Source organism: Coturnix japonica, chromosome 1, assembly GCF_001577835.2.
Source record: "Coturnix japonica isolate 7356 chromosome 1, Coturnix japonica 2.1, whole genome shotgun sequence".
Taxonomy (NCBI): Eukaryota; Metazoa; Chordata; class Aves; order Galliformes; family Phasianidae; genus Coturnix; species Coturnix japonica.
The window spans coordinates 29,928,324-29,946,229 of NC_029516.1; the positions used below are offsets into that span (position 1 = coordinate 29,928,324).

The following is a 17,906-nucleotide window of genomic DNA, read 5'->3' on the forward strand; positions in this document are numbered from 1 at the left end:
CAGAATTACAATATTAAATTAAAAATATTGCTCTCTTACAGATGGCGATTCTCAGTCTCTTAAAGAACATCTCATTGATGAATTGGACTACATCCTGTTGCCAACTGAGGGCTGGAATAGGCTAGTCAGCTGGTACACGCTAATGGAAGGTCAAGAACCAATAGCACGCAAGGTACTCTTAAGTTTCCCTCTGGGATGAGTATGATTCAATTATATTCCTGCAAATATGTCGGAGTTCCACAGAAATTCATTATAAGTTGATTTTATTAGAAGGTTTTAAGTCTTGGTCCATTATGACTTCATATACAAATTCTACTTCAGTTGCCTAATTTTTATTCAGATTTAGAGACTCAAGTTCTGAAAATTGAGAAACAATTTAATAGTTCACTTCTGGAGATAAGCCCTCTAATTTTTATGGAAGATCTTACTTTAGAAGCTAGAAGTCTATTAACGAAAATGATTTTGTAATTAAATATAAAACCTAAAAAATACATTGACTATATTAGTGATAAGTCTAGTTCTAGTAGTGTTAATACATGCGGAGTATAATCTCTGTACAGCAACTTGCTGGGGTAGTATTTTTAATTTAAGCCTAAAAAACTTACTTGAACATAAATAGTCCCTGCTACAGGAGTTCCTGTGACCCTCTATCGCTATCCAACTTGCAGAAAGTAACATATTTGACTGCTTTCTCCAGAACATAACAATCTTATTGTTAAGGCGAGACAATAACCAGTTTATTGCTGAGATAATAATTTTGTTTGAATTGTTTCTTGGGATATTCGGAATAGTGATTAGAGTTGCACCCGTACTATAGCAAATTACTAAGTTTTATAATGCATTTGGACATATTTGCCATTTCTAAATTCATCATTAGGACATATTTTTTTCTATAAAGCAGCTATTTATTTTAACTTCTTAAAGGTTGGAAGAAGCTATTGTAATTAGAATGTAGTTCAATATGCTTTTTGGTGTAATATAGTGTTTTGAATTTTTCCTCCTGTGACATCAGCATAGTCTAAGTACATGGTGACCACTTAATTGAAGTGCCAGATTAAGCTATAGAATGAATTTTATGTCTTTAAAGTCCATTTGGTCAGCAAGGGAAGTTTGTTTAAACATTCCCTTTAGTACATTAAGAGGAATTCTATTTTACAGAGACATGGCTGGTATGTCTTTTTTATCTAGTCACAAAAGCTGAAATCTTTTATAATGTCTCTTCTTCAAAGATACATATTACCAACTTGTTGTTACTGTTGTTCCTGAGGATGTATTTCAGTATAGTATATACTTTTGCATCATCATGATAGAGGTTTTGTAATTTTTTGGCCTTTATGGTGAAATAGAGGGAGTGTAATGTAGGAAAGTAACAGAAGTAGCTTGTCTTGTGTTTGGAAGAGAGTGACTGGAAAAATAAGTGCAGTGTAATGAGTGGCCAGGTAAACTGGCATGGATCAATTATCTTCTGCCAATGTGAGCAGTACTTGTCATCTGAGGTGCATATTCCAGTTCAGCTGAATGAGCATTTCATTGTGATGACTTTCCCATTTTGCTCACGAGTCTTTCTCCTCTCTGTATTAATGTGTTAGTTGTTTTTGTTTTTGCATACTAGTGGTGTGATGTTTTTCTTTCCTCTTGTTTCCTCTAGCATCTTTTGGAGGGTGGAGAGAAGGGCAAAGAAGGGTGTTTTTTCAAATGTAAATCTAAATTTATATATTTAATTGATATATGTTTCTGCGATATACTGTTGTTCTGTGTCAAATAACGTTATGAATTTGTTATAGCATGTGGTAATACAACTACTACGTTGTCATTTTTTTCCTCAGAAATGTCTTACCCACACTGCTGAGTTTTGTTTACAACTGTTTTGTTGTTACTCCAGCAGCTGAAAATCTTAGTAAGCTGCTGAAGACAAATTTCTATTTAAATGTCATGGCTGGAAGTCATAACTGAGCCAAACTACTGAACTACAATGTTTTTTACTCATGTTTTGTTCCTATGGCACGTGCATACAAGTTATATTTGTACAGTTTATAGCAGATCTCTCCTAGCAAGTAGCTGATGGCTTTTTTTTTTAACCATATTTGTCAGATGTATCACATATCAGGGTGGTGGTTATTTTGGGAACAGTCTACATGACTAAGTACTGCAGTTACACTTTGGAAGATCAAAGGGAAAAACATTTAAGAGGTGACCCTGATTATTTTTTTTTCTATATTTTTATTTTTAAAAAAATCCTGTACTTTACTGATTTGTAGTAGGAGTTACAAAAGTGAATGTAAAATAAACAACTGTAATGAGGTAGCTGAAATTTCAAATGAATATATTCATTACCAGAGCATAGCTGAAAGATTTGTGGGTCTACTTTAAATATAAGATCTGTTTAAAAATCACATATATGATATCTAAAATTTAGTAGCGTGTATCGTGTTTCTGATAAGTATTTGTTAACTGTGAAAACTAGTCCTTCATGTTTTGAAGTGACAACATACATTGAATGTCTTGAAATTAATTTTCTTTAAATAACTTTTGGTGGTTTTAACCTGTTTAAGCATCTTATCTTGGGATTAAGTATACCCGTTTGTGGTTTGTACTGCACTTAAAGCTTTGAAAGTCATGGTGTTAATAAACACAGATAAGGTATAATCTTGTGAGGAGAATTTTTACTTTTTTAGTTTATCGGATTTCTAAAAAGTTATAGGAGAATTTTGGTTCTAGTTTTTGGCATTTATTAAATGTCCTGTTTTCTTTGAACCTCAGTTTCTTTAAAAAGTCTCAAAACTGTTTTGAACTGTGTATGCATAAACGTACTTGGACTAATACTTGATGCCAATCTGTTTTTCAGGTTGTTGAACAGGGTATGTTTGTAAAACACTGCAAAGTAGAAGTATATCTGACAGAATTAAAGCTTTGTGAAAATGGAAATATGAACAATGTTGTCACACGAAGATTTAGTAAAGCTGATACCATAGGTACGCACAAGCATTCTCAACATTGTATGATTGTTACTTGTTTAAGTTGTGTTTAGTTGTGAGTTCTGAATAAGTAAATCTGTGTAAAATGATAAGCGGGCAGTGTTATAATTACAAGGGACAGGAGTAGTCTTGTTTTGATTGAAATTAGAAATTGAACAATTTGGAATATTTAAGATTATCAATAAATTTAAAAAACCGTTTATATCTGTGTTATTTTGTTATTTCTATAGATTTGCACTTTCCAGAGAGTGAACAGTATGATGATGTTTTTACTATCCTTATTAGATACCATAGTGCTTTCTTTTTGCTTTTGTTGTGTAAGAAATATTGTGTTTTTCATGTCCTTACATTGATGTCTTTTTTCATTCAATTTTAAGTCAATACATAAAAGGGAATATTATTACAAAGCACAAAAATGAATTAAATTTATGAATAAATACGTAAAGCTGATGTACAAAGGTAACCGTTGGGCTGTGAATTTACAGGCCAGGCATGTTCTCCAAAGTAACTAAATCCTCTATTAAATCCAGATCTCATAGTTCTTCAAACGTTGTCATTTTTGTCCCTAAATATAACAGCACATACACAAAGATATTATTGATCACATAACCCTGTTTTTTTGTGTATTTGCACATGTGTATCTGGGGTAAGATTCTTACAGTGAGTTGTATTTGTGCAATTAGAGTCGTGGTTTAGACCAAGGACATAAAGTCAAGTCCAACCATTACCTTTCATTGCTTGACAGCAGGGCTGGTCTTTACAGATTTTACTTGTATTAACTTACATTTCATATTTTGCAGAACATGTACCATAAAAACAGAACAGTTTTCCCTTGTTAGGTTTTAGTCTTCAAGTTAAATGGATAATCAGCTGCTTGTAGTGGAATAAAATAGGAGTTGTGAAACCAGGCCTTGAAACAAGGCTTCAATGTGTATGTTAATTGCCCTTTTTGGGATCTGTTCTAACTTGGCAAGGTGTACCTCTTTATTTGCTAAGCAAAACTAGTAGCTTAGATAAACCAATCTAATGTTATTCAAAATAATATATACCAAATTCAAGCTATCTTTTAGCCATATTGAAGTAAATTGTATCATTGGAATTATAGATTATATATAAATTTTTGTTTTTTCTTTCTCTAATCAGATGCAGAATGAATGTTACTTGGATATACATTCATTTTTATTCTTAGCATAGAAATAATGATAATTATGAGAACGTTCTCGAGAAAGGTAATAAGAAGCAGACTCACTGGCAACCCCATTCTGGACACTGGCCTTAATTGTTTATCTGAGGTGTGGACAAGATTCTCTTGGAAGCCTTAAAAATATGTTCTTTCTGAAGCTAAATCTTCTTATGCAGAACAGCAAACTGTGCCATCATAGCTAGGACATCCAAGAGTTTGCATGTCAGAAAAAGAGCTGGAAAAGTAGATACCACTTTTTGAGTAAAAGAATAAGCAATTCCTGGAGTTCTTCTCTTGCCATTCCTGAAGTCAGTGTCTACTGTACTTAGATCTAATCAAGAAATTTTAATGTATCTACCCATTATCATTACTTACAGTATTTGCTACCCTCGGGAGGTCAGGACAAGACCTTCCTTAGTTTAAATATACTGAGGAGGTTTTGGAGAACAATAAGTACTCTAAGCATAATCTAATATTCACTATCCAGTCTTCAAATGTGTTATTCTTGGAATTCCTTTGCTTTTCTGCACAAGTAGAAACTAAAATAAGTTAGTTTGAGGTAGAGAAAAGAAACAATTATAGAGGATAGACCTAATAATGACAGAGTATGCAATATGCCTCAGACTGTGCATGTTTAAATATATTGTGTTCCTACTTATACTTCAACAGGCACATTGGTATAGATTATAAGTCAATAATTCAGTGATAGTTGCTGACGGAGCAAGGGTAAGGATTTTAAAGTTGTAATCGTTTAAGCTCTTAAGAAATTTAGAAAGCAAACACCCTTAATTTCACAGTCTAAAAGCAGCACGGTACCAAGTGGAATGTAGTCTGCCCAAAGCCTTGGTCATAGCATGTATTGTATAGTCATGTGATAGGGTTGATGATTCCTGTTCCACAGTAGTTCTGTAAATGAAATTGGAATAATAGATGTTAATTTAGTACTCTCTAAGGACAAAAGCTGAAATGCTCAAATATTTAATTTTCATGGTTATTTATAAGTTAATGAAAAAATATCTTCTGTAAATTCTTTATTTTGTAGTGAAAGCCATTGATAAATCTAGATTTTATTTTTTTTTAGGCTGTACTAACAAGATTCATGCTTGTATTCAAATATAGTGATCTGAAATCATTGGTTGAGAACTGATTCAAATGGAAAGAAAGATTAAAAAAGAAAAAAGTAACTCAAGCTTTGCTTATAGTACAGGGCAAGGAGAATTGTAGTGTTTCAGCACAAAGTATCGTTTAATTCCTGTGAGTGTGCGTGTTGAACTTAGTGCTAATTACACTGGGACACGGGTAGTAGAAGGTTAAAAAACAGTGGAATTGGGAAAGGAACAGAATGACTTGTCCTTCCTGCCCCTAGTTTTATTGCCAGTTTCATTTCTAATCTTTCTCTGTCCTCCCACACTCCTGTGTTACCATGCTTGGGGGAATGAGTAGACAGGTACCCAGGGTAGCTCCTGTCATCTCCTATGCTCTTATGTATTTGGACTACTTTGCTAGGAGATTTAGGAGAAAATAAAACACTCCTCTGACTATTTCCATCTTAAGGGCATGCCAGCTAGCAACTTCCTGTTTTTCTTTTTCTACAGCATGATACAGTTGTATGACCATTTCTAGAGTTTGTTCCGTACTTTGAATATAAGGGCTAATGATTCTGATGTTTTATTCAATCTTACAGTGTTTGTCTAGATAAGTGCTAAAATTCTGTTTTCTCCTTTTCAAAACAGATACAATTGAAAAAGAGATAAGAAAAATCTTCAATATTCCTGGTGAAAAAGAGACCAGATTGTGGAACAAATACATGAGTAATACTTTTGAACCTTTGAATAAACCAGATAGTACCATACAAGATGCTGGTTTATACCAGGGACAGGTACTGTGTAATACCATTTATTTTGTTGTTTTTTTTAATGTTTCTTTTTTGCTTATGAAGGTATATCTGTACCCGGTGTATTTTCCATATTTTTAAATGTAATAAATTGCATTAGGGACAGAATACTTAAACAAAAATAAAAGTCACTTCTGATTCTATTTTCATCTTTAATTCACTAGTAAGCTCGTGCTTATAAATAAATAAATAAATGTAACGTTGCTGTGTTGAATTTGGCAGAACCTGCAATAAGTAATGTTCCAAAGATCTGGATGTGCTTCTATAATGAAATGCAACTTAAGAGTCATAGAATCATAGGATTACCCAGGTTGGAAAAGACCTTGAAGATCATCAGGTCCAACGGGAGCCTAACCAGTACCCTAACTCTATAAACCCTACACTAAATCATATCCCTGAGTACCACATCCAAACGGCTCTGAAAAATNTATGGCGATTCAACCACCTCCCTGGGGAGCCTGTTCCAGTGTCTAACTACCCTTTCTGTAAAGAAGTTCTTCCTAATATCCAACCTAAACTTGTCCTGGCACGACTTGAGGCCATTTCCCCTTGTCCTGTCACTTGTCACTAGTGAGAAGGAACTCACTTTATTTAAAGAAAAAAAAAATAAAAGATTATGTAAAAGACTATGAAAATAAGACTTAAATGTCAATGTCTGGATTTCAGAAAGAAAATAAAAATAAAAATAAAAGTATTTCAGGGAGAAAAGAGCTCAAACTCTGCTCTTGCATGAGAGTAAATCCTTACTTATAAATGCCTTTGTAGGAAGATCTAGTGGCTATATAGCTTTTTCTTAACATTATGGTTGGGAATAAACTGTCCAAATTTAAACGTGAACTGATTGAACAATTTCATCATATGAAAAGTTATTCCAATTACATTGATTAATTACTCTTCAAATCAAGTTGGAGTTTTTTTAACAACTGTAGGTCATACTGCTATGCTGCAAATAAGAATGAATCAAATTTGGTGGCAGTAATTGTAGGCAAGATTATATTAAAATATTTCCTTTTTCTTCAGAATACTTGACTTTAGCTTACTTAACAACATTGTTTATGTTGTGCCTCTGTTTTCTTTTATGGCATGGAAGGTAAGTAAACCGTGCACCAAAATAACAGCTTGAACTATAGTGCCCTTTAACTTCAGTGAAAGCCTCACAGAGTTTATTTTCACAATGCACAGGTCCTGCTGTAGGAACCTGCATCAAAGATATATCTTGAAAATTGCCTCCATCCCAGTGAAACATTAACTGTGAAGCGTGCATGGTCTAATATAGCCATAAAAAGATCTGCTGGTGATATCTGTACTTAAAGGAAAACATATTGTGTTCAAAACAGTTTAACCATGGTTTCTGAAAATGCTGAATGTCCCAAGTAGAGCATGCATGTTTGGATCAGTTGTACTCGCTGACATACAAGGCTGATATTTTTCTTGTCAAGCATCCTAATTTAGTGGTAGTTATTCTATTAGTCTGTCTAATCTAATAGTTCCTTTTTACCACATAAAACTAAACTATGCGTGATTGGTGAGTGAGTGAATGTTTTGAATTCAGCAGTTGATTTCTGAAGTGAGCATTTAAGGATTCCATTGAACTCATACATCTGTATCTTCCTTTCATTTAATAGTCTCTGAAAACCAACGAAAAAAAAAAGAATGGGCAGAATGTTTTACAGCATTCAAGATTCAAAACAGTAAACCATTATTTTCCAGGCAGGAAACTGTGATAGAAAGCTGGTTTTCAATGGTTTTCTAAGTGTATGCAGACTAAAAATGTAATTTCATCTTCAAGAGACAGCATGATTTATGTAAGATTCTGAGGACAAGAGTATACACGAATATGTACCTTATAGTATGTGTCTGTGTAGAAACACAGTAGTATGGCATGGCGGTTAATTAGCATCCTGAAATATTAGTGTACGATTACATGAAATTATCTGTACTTGAAACTAGGAGCTGGTTCTAATATCTGAACTGTAACTTAGTTGCCATTTCAGATGATCTAGGCTATCCCAGCTGTCAATCCAGGAAGGCACGAGGTCTTTGCGGGTCCAGTGTCATATCTGCCAGCATAGGGCAGATATCTCAAATACCCAAAAGCATCTCAAATGGCACTTGCCTGTGTTTAGGACTGAGTGTTCTGTTCTCCCATTTGTACCAATAACAACTTGAATTAAATGAATGAATTTCATTAGTGTATTCTCCATTTGGAAAATTAATATTAATCACATTGGTTACAATATTTTTGTTTCTTTAAAAAAAAGGATTTTAAGGATATCAAGGTGAAATTTTTTTTTTAATTTCCTATCTACCTGGGTTGTATGTCAGTCAGCATTTGTTCAGGATTATCCGTTTCTTAACGGAGCTGTTGTATAGGTGTGATTTCTGTAGATTCATAGATTCTATTTAGGCAGATGGTCAGCTGGTCTCTTTGAGAGGCAAGATCTTGTCACCTTACTCACAGGTTGTTGAGACCTAAAGTTGTACTAATCAAGGTGTGGCCAGAAAAATAAGTAGAGAATGAGTAAGAGTGCATTGCAATTGAAAATAATATCAGTTGAACCTCAGAGAATAACAACTTAAGCATCAATCTGTTCTGCCTCCATCTCACATAAGCAAATGCATTAAAAACACTGGAAAATGCTGTTTTTATTTTGGTATTCTTATTATGGATTTCCTGTGGTAGGTACTGGTAATAGAACAGAAGAATGAGGATGGAACATGGCCAAGAGGTTCTTCAACTCCTAAGTAAGTCACGAGTTTTTCTTATTGTTCACTATGGCTTAACTATTTTCCCATAGTATTTTCCTTTAAAACGCAGTTGGTTTTTCTTTCTGTTCTGAATATTGTCATTTCAGTGTTCTATCTCAATAAATGCACAATAGTTTATCTATTATAACTGCTGCACAGTGTGGAACATAATATAAAAATGGTGACTTTCTACATGTTCATTGCACAATTTTGGTGACTTTGGCCGGTGATAAACTTTGTCCTGTTTAAAAATAGAAGAATATCTTTAGTAAGAAAGTGTGAAGCGTAGCTTAGTTTAACTTTCTGTTTCAAGTGTATTTGTTTGAAGAGTACAGATACATGAATTTCATCAGTATATTTGAATGTTTTTGTGAATAGCTTTTCCTTTTATCTCCAGAGCACATAATATTTACATATAAACATTATTAAATTGTCCTGTGTTACCAGGATGTTGTTTTTGTTCTTGTTGGGCTGTCATCAGTTTACAGAGTTTGATGTTATTTTTCTGCTCTCCTGCTGCCATTATGAGTAGCGCCTACGTATAATGGGATCAAAAAGGTCTTAGGTGTGGTGGGTTTTTTTTAGTTGGATACATTTTTCAGCAGCATTTCTAGAACCTAAATGATATCCTCCAGTGTACACGAGGGTTTTGAGGAGCAGTTGGAACTACTAGTAAACTTTGTGTGTTGCCACCGGGGCCCGTGTTCGAATCCCCCTGTGGTGCAAGTGGTAGAAGTGCCGCTCTGCTACACAGGAGGCTCAAATCCTGGGGGCTGGACACGATGATCTCTAAGGTCCCTTCCAACCCGCACCAGACTATGATACTATGATACATATCAGCCTTACATATTTTGTTAACTCCCTTTTGGTGGATTCTTGAGCTTATCTTTCATTTAAATGTTGAAAGTTCCCCTTGTTTCTTTTGTTATTTTGAATTAATGCAATGAGATTTAGTGTTGCTTAAGATCTATTTGCAGTATAGTTGCTTGTCATTTGAAAGATACAGATTTTTAATCTTTTTGATATTTCATCTCAAGCATTTTTATTAGGAGCAACAGGTTATATTAAGTTGCTTAATGAAGTCTGAGCTGTTCAATTTAAGCTTAATATGAACATTTTAATCTTACTTAGCAAGATGTTATGACAAAAAGAAAATTGAAATTGTGGAGCGGCAGGAAGAATGGTATGCCAAGTGCATGGAAGTGTAATACCTGACCTTAAAAAGCATCCAGTTGACTGAATGTCATGACTTTTGTTTCTTTTGAAAGCGTTGGTAGGAAGACATCCCTACCATCCTGCCATGTTTTTTTCTCCACTGTATGGAAAACACTGAGAAATTTCTTATAAATTGAAGTATATCACCTGAAAAATGTTTTATCTGGGGACAAGTAACGTAACAGTACAAAGTTCTGGTGCCAGAGAAGGTCTATAAGACATTCAGAAAATTAGGTTATTTTGTTTCAATATGAAGTGATGTTTTTGCCATTTGGCAGCTATCAGAAACATTGATGGAAATTTCATATTCAGATTCAAAAGGTTTGCAGAGTTTAGTAGATTCATGTAAAGGCTGCAGACAAGCTGTAATGTGGCCATATTTTTACATCTATATAAAACCTTGTGGAAAATCTAATAAATCTTAAGAGGAATAAAAAATATATTACGCTTATTTTGAATCTACTGTGCGAGACACACTAGGAGTATTAGTATGTCATCACTACCAGTGTATCCCCATACACCTTCCCACAGTCTTGTCATTGTTTACACACATTACACTGGCAACTTAGAGTAGCTGTTTGCAGTGCCTTTTTTAGAAGAGTGAAAACCATAAATATGTTCTGAGGCTATAGGATAAAATGCCATATTTTAAAAGATCAAAGTAAAGATTACTAGAAAGTCTGAGAGATTTCTAATGCTTGATAATACCAGGATTATATCAGAATGTCAGCTAAGCTTTTCATAGAATCGCATAATAGTTGAGGTCGGAAGGCAAGTTTGGAAATTGCCTAATCCGAACTATCAGTTCAAATAAGGGTCACCTAAAGTAAGCTACTTGAGAAATGCCACTTTCCACAGCCTCCTTGGGTAACCTCCTTTGTTGTTTAGAGACACACACTATGAAAAAGAAAAACACATGGAGTCGCCTGAGCATCAGTTTTTGCACTGTCTTTTCAATGGACACCACTGGTGTATCTATACCACTAGGTATTTCTATTCATTGCCAAGATCACGCTGGAGCAGTTCCATCTGCATAAGCCTCTCTGGGCTGAACAGTCCCTGCTCTGTCCTCACAGGTCAGATGCTCCAGTTCCTTAATCATCTTTGTCGCCTTTCACTGGACTTGATCCAGTATTTCCATGCTGTCCTGTATTGGGTAGCGCAGAACTGAACCCTGCACTCTAAATATTTCTCATCAGAATAAAGTGCCAAGAAAGGGGATAAGGCTCACCTTTCTCAGCGTGCTGGCATTGTTCTTCGGAATGCAGCCCTGGAGCATGTTGACCATCTTTGCCAAGCTGCTTTCCAACCTGTCAGCCTTCATTATTATCCCAGTGTGTACTGGTTCCTAGGACTATTCCTGCCCAGGCGGATGACTTTGCATTTCCTTTTATCAACTTGATGCGGTTCCTGTCTGCCCAGCTACTTTGATGTTTTGCACATTTTCCCTGCCTCTTTCTTGGTAGCAGAAGCATAACAGCAATCTTTAATTTGATTGCTTCATTTGTCATCTTTTTTTTTTATCACTTAGAGGTGATGAATGAAGGCAGATGTTTTTTTTAATGAGAAACACGTTAAAGGTGTGATCATCTTTTCTGCAGTGAGAGAAGAACAAATTTACTTTGAAAGTGGCAAAATTATGATATCAGTTCAGTATAGAGGAGATCACCTTGGAAAATAATGCTGTTTTGCTCATAACTGTCATGAATTGGTAAAAATGAAAATCTTTAATATAAGCATATCAAAACAGTTGTTTTTTCTTCTAGGGAAACTTGGAGGAAATTCAGTTTTTAGGTCCATTGTGCAGTTGAGAGTTTCAGCCCTATGTTCAGATCTTACAGTTTATATTGTATGCTGTACTTCTAACTTCTGAATTTACATCACTTAGGAAGTAATTGCAGCATCTCCTGTAAATTAAATAAGCAAATCCTCTAAGTTCTACCAATATCTGCTGTTGTCTCACTTTAACACTGATTTCAGTATTTTTTTAATGACTAGAAGTATGTGAATATGGTACAAAGAGTCCGTCTTCTGTCTTGGGAATAGCTGGATTTTGGCCCTCTGAGAGGTTCTATTTATACCAACTGTTTATATCAGCTACTGGGATTTTTGTTGCTTGGGAAGATTGGCTACTGTGAGGTTGTTTCTGGGGAGCTAAGAGTGACTTCTCAAATGTCTTTACTGTCATCTGCTCCCAAAATAGCTGTTACTCAGCATTAATGGATAGTTCTGCAGAAAACTGTGTTATATTAACTTTGCAAATCTATATCATTCTTCAGATTATCCCACGGGTGTGTGTGGGAGGAACTATTTGAACAGTTTACTGTCATGAAGAGTATGTTTTAAAATAAGGAAACAAAAATGTAAGGAATCTAAGGCTGTAGTTCACATAACTGAAGCAAACTTTACAAAAAATCAAATTATTTATGTTCTGGGAAATACTCTGCAATGATTAAAATCTTATTATAGTCTGTGATCCAAAAACTTGAGAGGAGGAAGAGAAGGGAACTTTATATTGCCAAGTTTTGTGAGGTACTGAACAAATAATAAGGACAAGCTTTCTTTATTGGTTTTCTGTTTAGAAGTTGTTACCTGTTTATGTGCAAATTTGTATAAAAGCAAGTTAGATAAAAATACAAAGATACTGTTAACTAGAATCTTTTTTCCTTCTAATTTTAGGAAGGTATTCTCTGTTTTCTTAGAGAACTTAAAAATGAAATGAAGTCCTTTAGTTTCTTCAAAAATGCTTCCTGCATGGCCAAAAATATTTCAACTAAACTGTCATATACATCTGCATGTAATAGAAGTAACAGATTTAATTCTGTCCTGCTCTTTTTGACATTGCTGTGGACTAAGTCCTTAAATAGTTAACAGCTTCTTTCTGTGATTTACAGATAGCCTGCTGTTAACCTTAGCAATTTTATGTAAAGGAGTACATTCGTTTTATTATTATTATTATTTTGCCTGTGGAAAACTTTGAGACTAAACACATTCATGATTTTTTTCTTTGTAACTGAAGTTTTCTTACAACATTTGTCACAGGGTAAGTTTTTTCATAAAAAAAATCTTGTCCATTTTCAATTTGCATCCCTTTTTATCTTGAATCTCTCAAGACTTGATTGTTTTTTGTTTCTGACCTGGATCTCTGTATATATTTTAGAAAAGGAAGTAGAAGGTACATAGATATTCTTTTTAAAATACTTTATTGCTTGTGTATCCCAAGTTTTTAGGAAGCAAACATCTGTAATTCTTAAACTCTGTGCAGTTTTGTGTGCCACAGTATGAGACAGAAATAAAGTTATTAGTGCTCAAAAGAGGGCTACATAGATGAAGGGTCTAGGTGGCAGGACATAAGAGGTGGCTGAGGTCCCTGGTTTTATTCAGCCCAGAGCAGAAGAGGCTGAGGGGAGGTCTTGTGGCAGCCTACAGTTCCTCATGAGGTGGGCAGAAGGGGCAGCACTGAGCTTTGCTCATGAGGACCAGTGATAACAGGACCCCAGGGAATAGAATGGAGCTGTATCAGGGCAGGGTCAGGTTGGATATTAGAATAGGTTGTTTATAGAGAAGGGTGGTTGGGTTCTGGAACGGACTTCCCAGGGAAGTGATAAAGACACCAAGCATGCCAGATTTCAAGAGGCGTTCAGACAACATTCTTATAATACGGTTTGATTTTTGGGTGGTCCTTTGTGGAGCCTGGATTCATACTCAGTGATCCTTGTATGTCCCTTCCAAATCGGGATATTATATGACTGGAAAATCTTCACTCAGTCACAGCTCTTCTGACTGCCAATTCCAGTGTTTGATTACCCTCACTATTGAAAAAGAAAAAAAAAAGTTGTTTATGCCTTTTTTCACTTTTTGTTATTGTCTTAGATGAAATTTCCTATATTTCAGAATATAATAATCGCCTCTCATCCTACACTGTGATTCACTAATTTACAGACTCTTCTTCATTCCTTCCTGTTGTGTATTTGTACACCTTGGTATGGACCCTCTGGAGTGTTCTGTTTTCTAGACTGAACAGTCCCTGCTCTGCCCTCACAGGTCAGATGCACCAGTTCCTTAACTATCTCTGTAGCCATTCACTGGACTTGCTCCATTATTTTTGTGTCCCTGCTATACTGCAGAGCCCAGAGCTGAACCCTGCATTTTAGGTGTACCTCATAAGGACAAAGTGCCATGAAGAGGGCTAGGCTCACCTCCCTCAGCGTACTGGCATTGTTCTTCCAAATACAACCCTGGAGGCTGTTGACTATCTTTACAAAGCTGCTTTCTATTTTGTCAGCCTCCATTTTTATCCCGGTGTGTATTGGTCCCAATGGCTATTCCTCCCCAGGTGCATGACTTTACATTTCCTTTTATCTACTTAATGAGGCTCCCATATCCCTATCTCTAGCCTGTGGAGGTCCTTCTGAATAGCATCATCACACCTTCCTGGTCTTTCAAAAGAGTTATAAGCCTTACTGAAGGAGATGCATCCATTGCTTCCCTCCCATCAACAAGCTGGTTGCCTCATTGTAAAGGAGTGTCAGGGTAGTTTAATTATCTAGTTTAATTATCATTTTCATTTCATGAGGCCATGCTGACACCTACTTGTCACCTTCTTGTCCTTCATATGGCTGAAAGTGGTTTCCAGGATTAGTTGCTTTGTCATATTCTATGGTATTAAGGCTGAGCTGCCTGAAGTTTACTGCGTTTTCTGTCTTGCTGTCTTGAAGATCTCATTGCCATATTTTCCCATCCTTAAGACTCCACCATTAGCTATGATCTTTCAAAAATAACTGAGTAGTGTTACAGTAATATCAGCCAGTGCTTTCAGCAGTTGAGGCATCTTGTCAGGTCCCATCCTATGCATCTCCAGCGTGTTTAGATGTTTCTGAACCAGATTATGTTCCACTGGGGTAATTCTTCCTTGCTCTGGATTTTGGTCTCAAGAGACCTGCGACTCTTAAGAGTTGGTAAACAATAAGACATTTAAAGGACATTTAAGGACCTTAGCATTTTTCGTGTCCTTTTTCGTCTCTGCATTATTTAGCAGTGGCCCATGCTTTCTCTTGTCTTCTTTTGCTGTTCGTATACTTTTAGAATCTTTCTTGTTGCCCTTCATATCATTTGCCAGATTTAATACCAGGTAGATGTTAGATGGTATTTGCATAGGAATTTGTTCGAGTGTGTGGTGCTACATTTGTGCATCCTGCTGACAAGGATATAGTTAGTATCTTCGTTCTGGCCTATAATATTTTATATCACTTTATAATTTATGAATCTTTTTACATTATAACTTATTACCCTGGTGCTCAGTCTGTCTTGAGAAGGGAGAAATATGGGAGCTATTTGTTCTGTGTCATAGAATATCTGAAGTTACTAGGGACCTACAGGGATCATTGAGTATTATATTCAATCTTAATTCCAGTTATTGAGATTTAGCTTTGTATCTTGATTTCTCTGGTCACCATGTCAGCTCAGAATAACTTGTAAATGAGATCACTGCTCCTAGAATATTTTCTTTTTGTTCTCTAATAGTCTTTTATTGCTTGATTATGGGTTTTCAAGGAGCTATGGAATGTCTGCAAAGACATGCTTATAAACTTGAATTAACAGAATAAGTCATTTGCAAAATGCTTCTTGTAAGTATATTTGGAGAAGGGTAGTGGACTGAAGTCATGGATTATATTGATAATGGGAGTTAAGATGGTTTTGCAGATAATAAGCAGATGTTGGCAAAAAAAAGTCTTTGGCTTTTCAGGGAACTTGCTTCATTTCACTGATAGAAACAGTAATCAGATGCACTGGGGTTTGAACATAAACCTTGCTCTGCTATTAGGACTGGAATACTTCACAGTTTTGACCAGAATTCTTTGTTTAGTCTTCTATGCTTATTGAACAAAAATCCAAAGCAAAGTTGCTTTGTTTTCACTGCTCGGAATACTTCTGGTAGCTTATCAATGGGAAAGAATATAGTCTGGATTCAGTTGTCCCGCAGTGTGGATAAAAGAACATTATTGTACAATTCTGAGTTCAGTAGTCAGCTATATCACTGTTAAACTGATGTTGACAAAGTTTTGAGATAGAGATGTTGAACATTAGTCATACTTCTCCATTTATTTTTCTGGTTAATGAGATGAACTGCTTTAAAAATGCTGCTTTTCTTTTTCAAGATGCTAGGTTAAAAAAAAGAACAAGGTATTGCAGTTTGGTACAATGTTAAAGAACTGAAGGTAGAGCAGTACTTTCAGTATTGCACTTACTATCCATTCAGAGTCTTTTGTTATCCTTTTTTCATTTCCTTTTTAATAATTGGAGAATTTCTGCTGGTGTGTTTACCAAAGCTTTCCCACAAGTATTGAAATGTACTAGAAGCTCTGAAGGAGTTATGAATGATGATAATCTTTGTACACAGGATTTGGTATTGTAAGCAGATAGAAAGGCTGCATACCTCAGAGTTGCATCAATCTCTTACTGTTTTACATACCATTATTGCTTGCTGTTTGGTAGCAAACGCTGAGTTTTAAGCAGTTATTTTGTTGTACAGGCAGCAGCACATCAGAACAAAGAGCAAAAGTATGGCTTGATCTCTAAGGAATAAATTAACTTCTTTTAGCTGAAAAACACATCTCTATGTTTTGTAGCTTCTGGATTCATTGAATTGTGAGACAGCAATTATTACACATCGTATTTTGAATTTTGAAACAATATTGCAGTTGAAATTGTCTGAAGTTACATAAAAGCTTCAGATTTGTTTTGGAATTCTAGATTTCCATTCAAAACAATTCAATACAAATACCTTCTTTAAAAATAGTGAATGTGCATAACTTGAGTCTTGAATTTGACTTAACTTGAACTTGAGCTCTGGATCTTTCTTGTGAACATGTCTGTGTATATTACTTTGAAGATAATGATCAAAGATTTAGATTGGTAAAGGAAATCTACAGGAAAGCTATTCAGTGAAATTTTTCTTAAGGTAGCAAAACTTCTTTTGGAAAAGATTTATCGATCAAAACTTTTAAATTAATGTTAAGATGCAGTAGGAAAGATTCCCAGAGTAGGAGTGTCCATCTCTTTGCAGTTTGATGCTTGTAATGTGCTTAAAATATCAGGAGCATACAAAATTTCTTGTATTAATATTATGAGATGCATTTCAAAGCTTCGCAAGGACAGCTGGAGCTTTTTTCTAACCCAGCTGGATTGCATAGAGCCCACAAAAAACAAAAACAGGAGTGTTTATGAGTATTCTTAGCCTTTCACGTGGTTTTCTGTAAGATCTAGAAAAGAAGAGAAATAAAAAGAAAAGAAAAAAATGCAGCAAAATTTCCATATATTGTATACGTTACATTAAGGGGATCTTTATGAGTGAAATATTCATTATTCTTATGTTTAAAAATAGGCTTAAGCAATGGGGATGAATGATAATGCTATTACTTCTGGCTAAAAAGGTTTTAAAATTTGCTTACTGTTCTGCATAATATCCTGGAATTCTTTTAGCAATTTCAATAAGACAGTTGTATTGAAATGGTTTCACGCTGCTATTAAACTAATATTAGAATATGCGTCTTAATCATTTTTATATCACATCTCAACATCCATTTGTGGTTAACTGAAAAAAAAGTACCATTTTCATGTTAGATTTGCATTCTAGGTTATAGAACGTTGCAATACCTGTTGTCGTATAAACCAAAAGCAGTTTATTTAGAACAGTGCTCTGTTGGGTTTTTTTGTTTTGTTTTGTTTGCTTGCTTCTTATTTTTAATCACACTCAGTGTTCCTTCAACATAATGTGAAACTATTGTGAAGCATTCTGAGATCTTGCATGTATTGGGTGCTTTTAGTGTTTTGCCCTTTTTTAACGAGTATTTGTTTTCCATGCTTGTTGATATGCACTGTTCTTTTGTTA

At 35.1% G+C, this 17,906-nt stretch overlaps 1 protein-coding gene across 6 annotated transcripts in view; it reads left to right on the forward strand.

Annotated features, from left to right (window-relative positions):
* The window catches only part of USP15 (ubiquitin specific peptidase 15), a 64,905-nt gene that overhangs the window by 20,799 nt on the left and 26,200 nt on the right, over positions 1 to 17,906 (forward strand). For 3 of the 6 annotated variants that reach the window (XR_001553444.2, XM_015855303.2, XM_015855314.2), the window contains exons 3-6: positions 42 to 172; positions 2,846 to 2,972; positions 5,892 to 6,037; positions 8,736 to 8,797. Coding sequence is in view for 4 of the 6 variants with exons in the window: in XM_015855303.2 (XP_015710789.1) it covers positions 42 to 172; positions 2,846 to 2,972; positions 5,892 to 6,037; positions 8,736 to 8,797 (466 nt within the window). In the remaining 2 variants the exon portion in view is untranslated. Of the gene's footprint in view, positions 1 to 41; positions 173 to 2,091; positions 2,191 to 2,845; positions 2,973 to 4,118; positions 4,243 to 5,891; positions 6,038 to 8,735; positions 8,798 to 17,906 lie in introns of those variants that run through there. The other 3 variants (XM_032443293.1, XR_004306508.1, XM_032443297.1) reach the window with 3 other exon arrangements.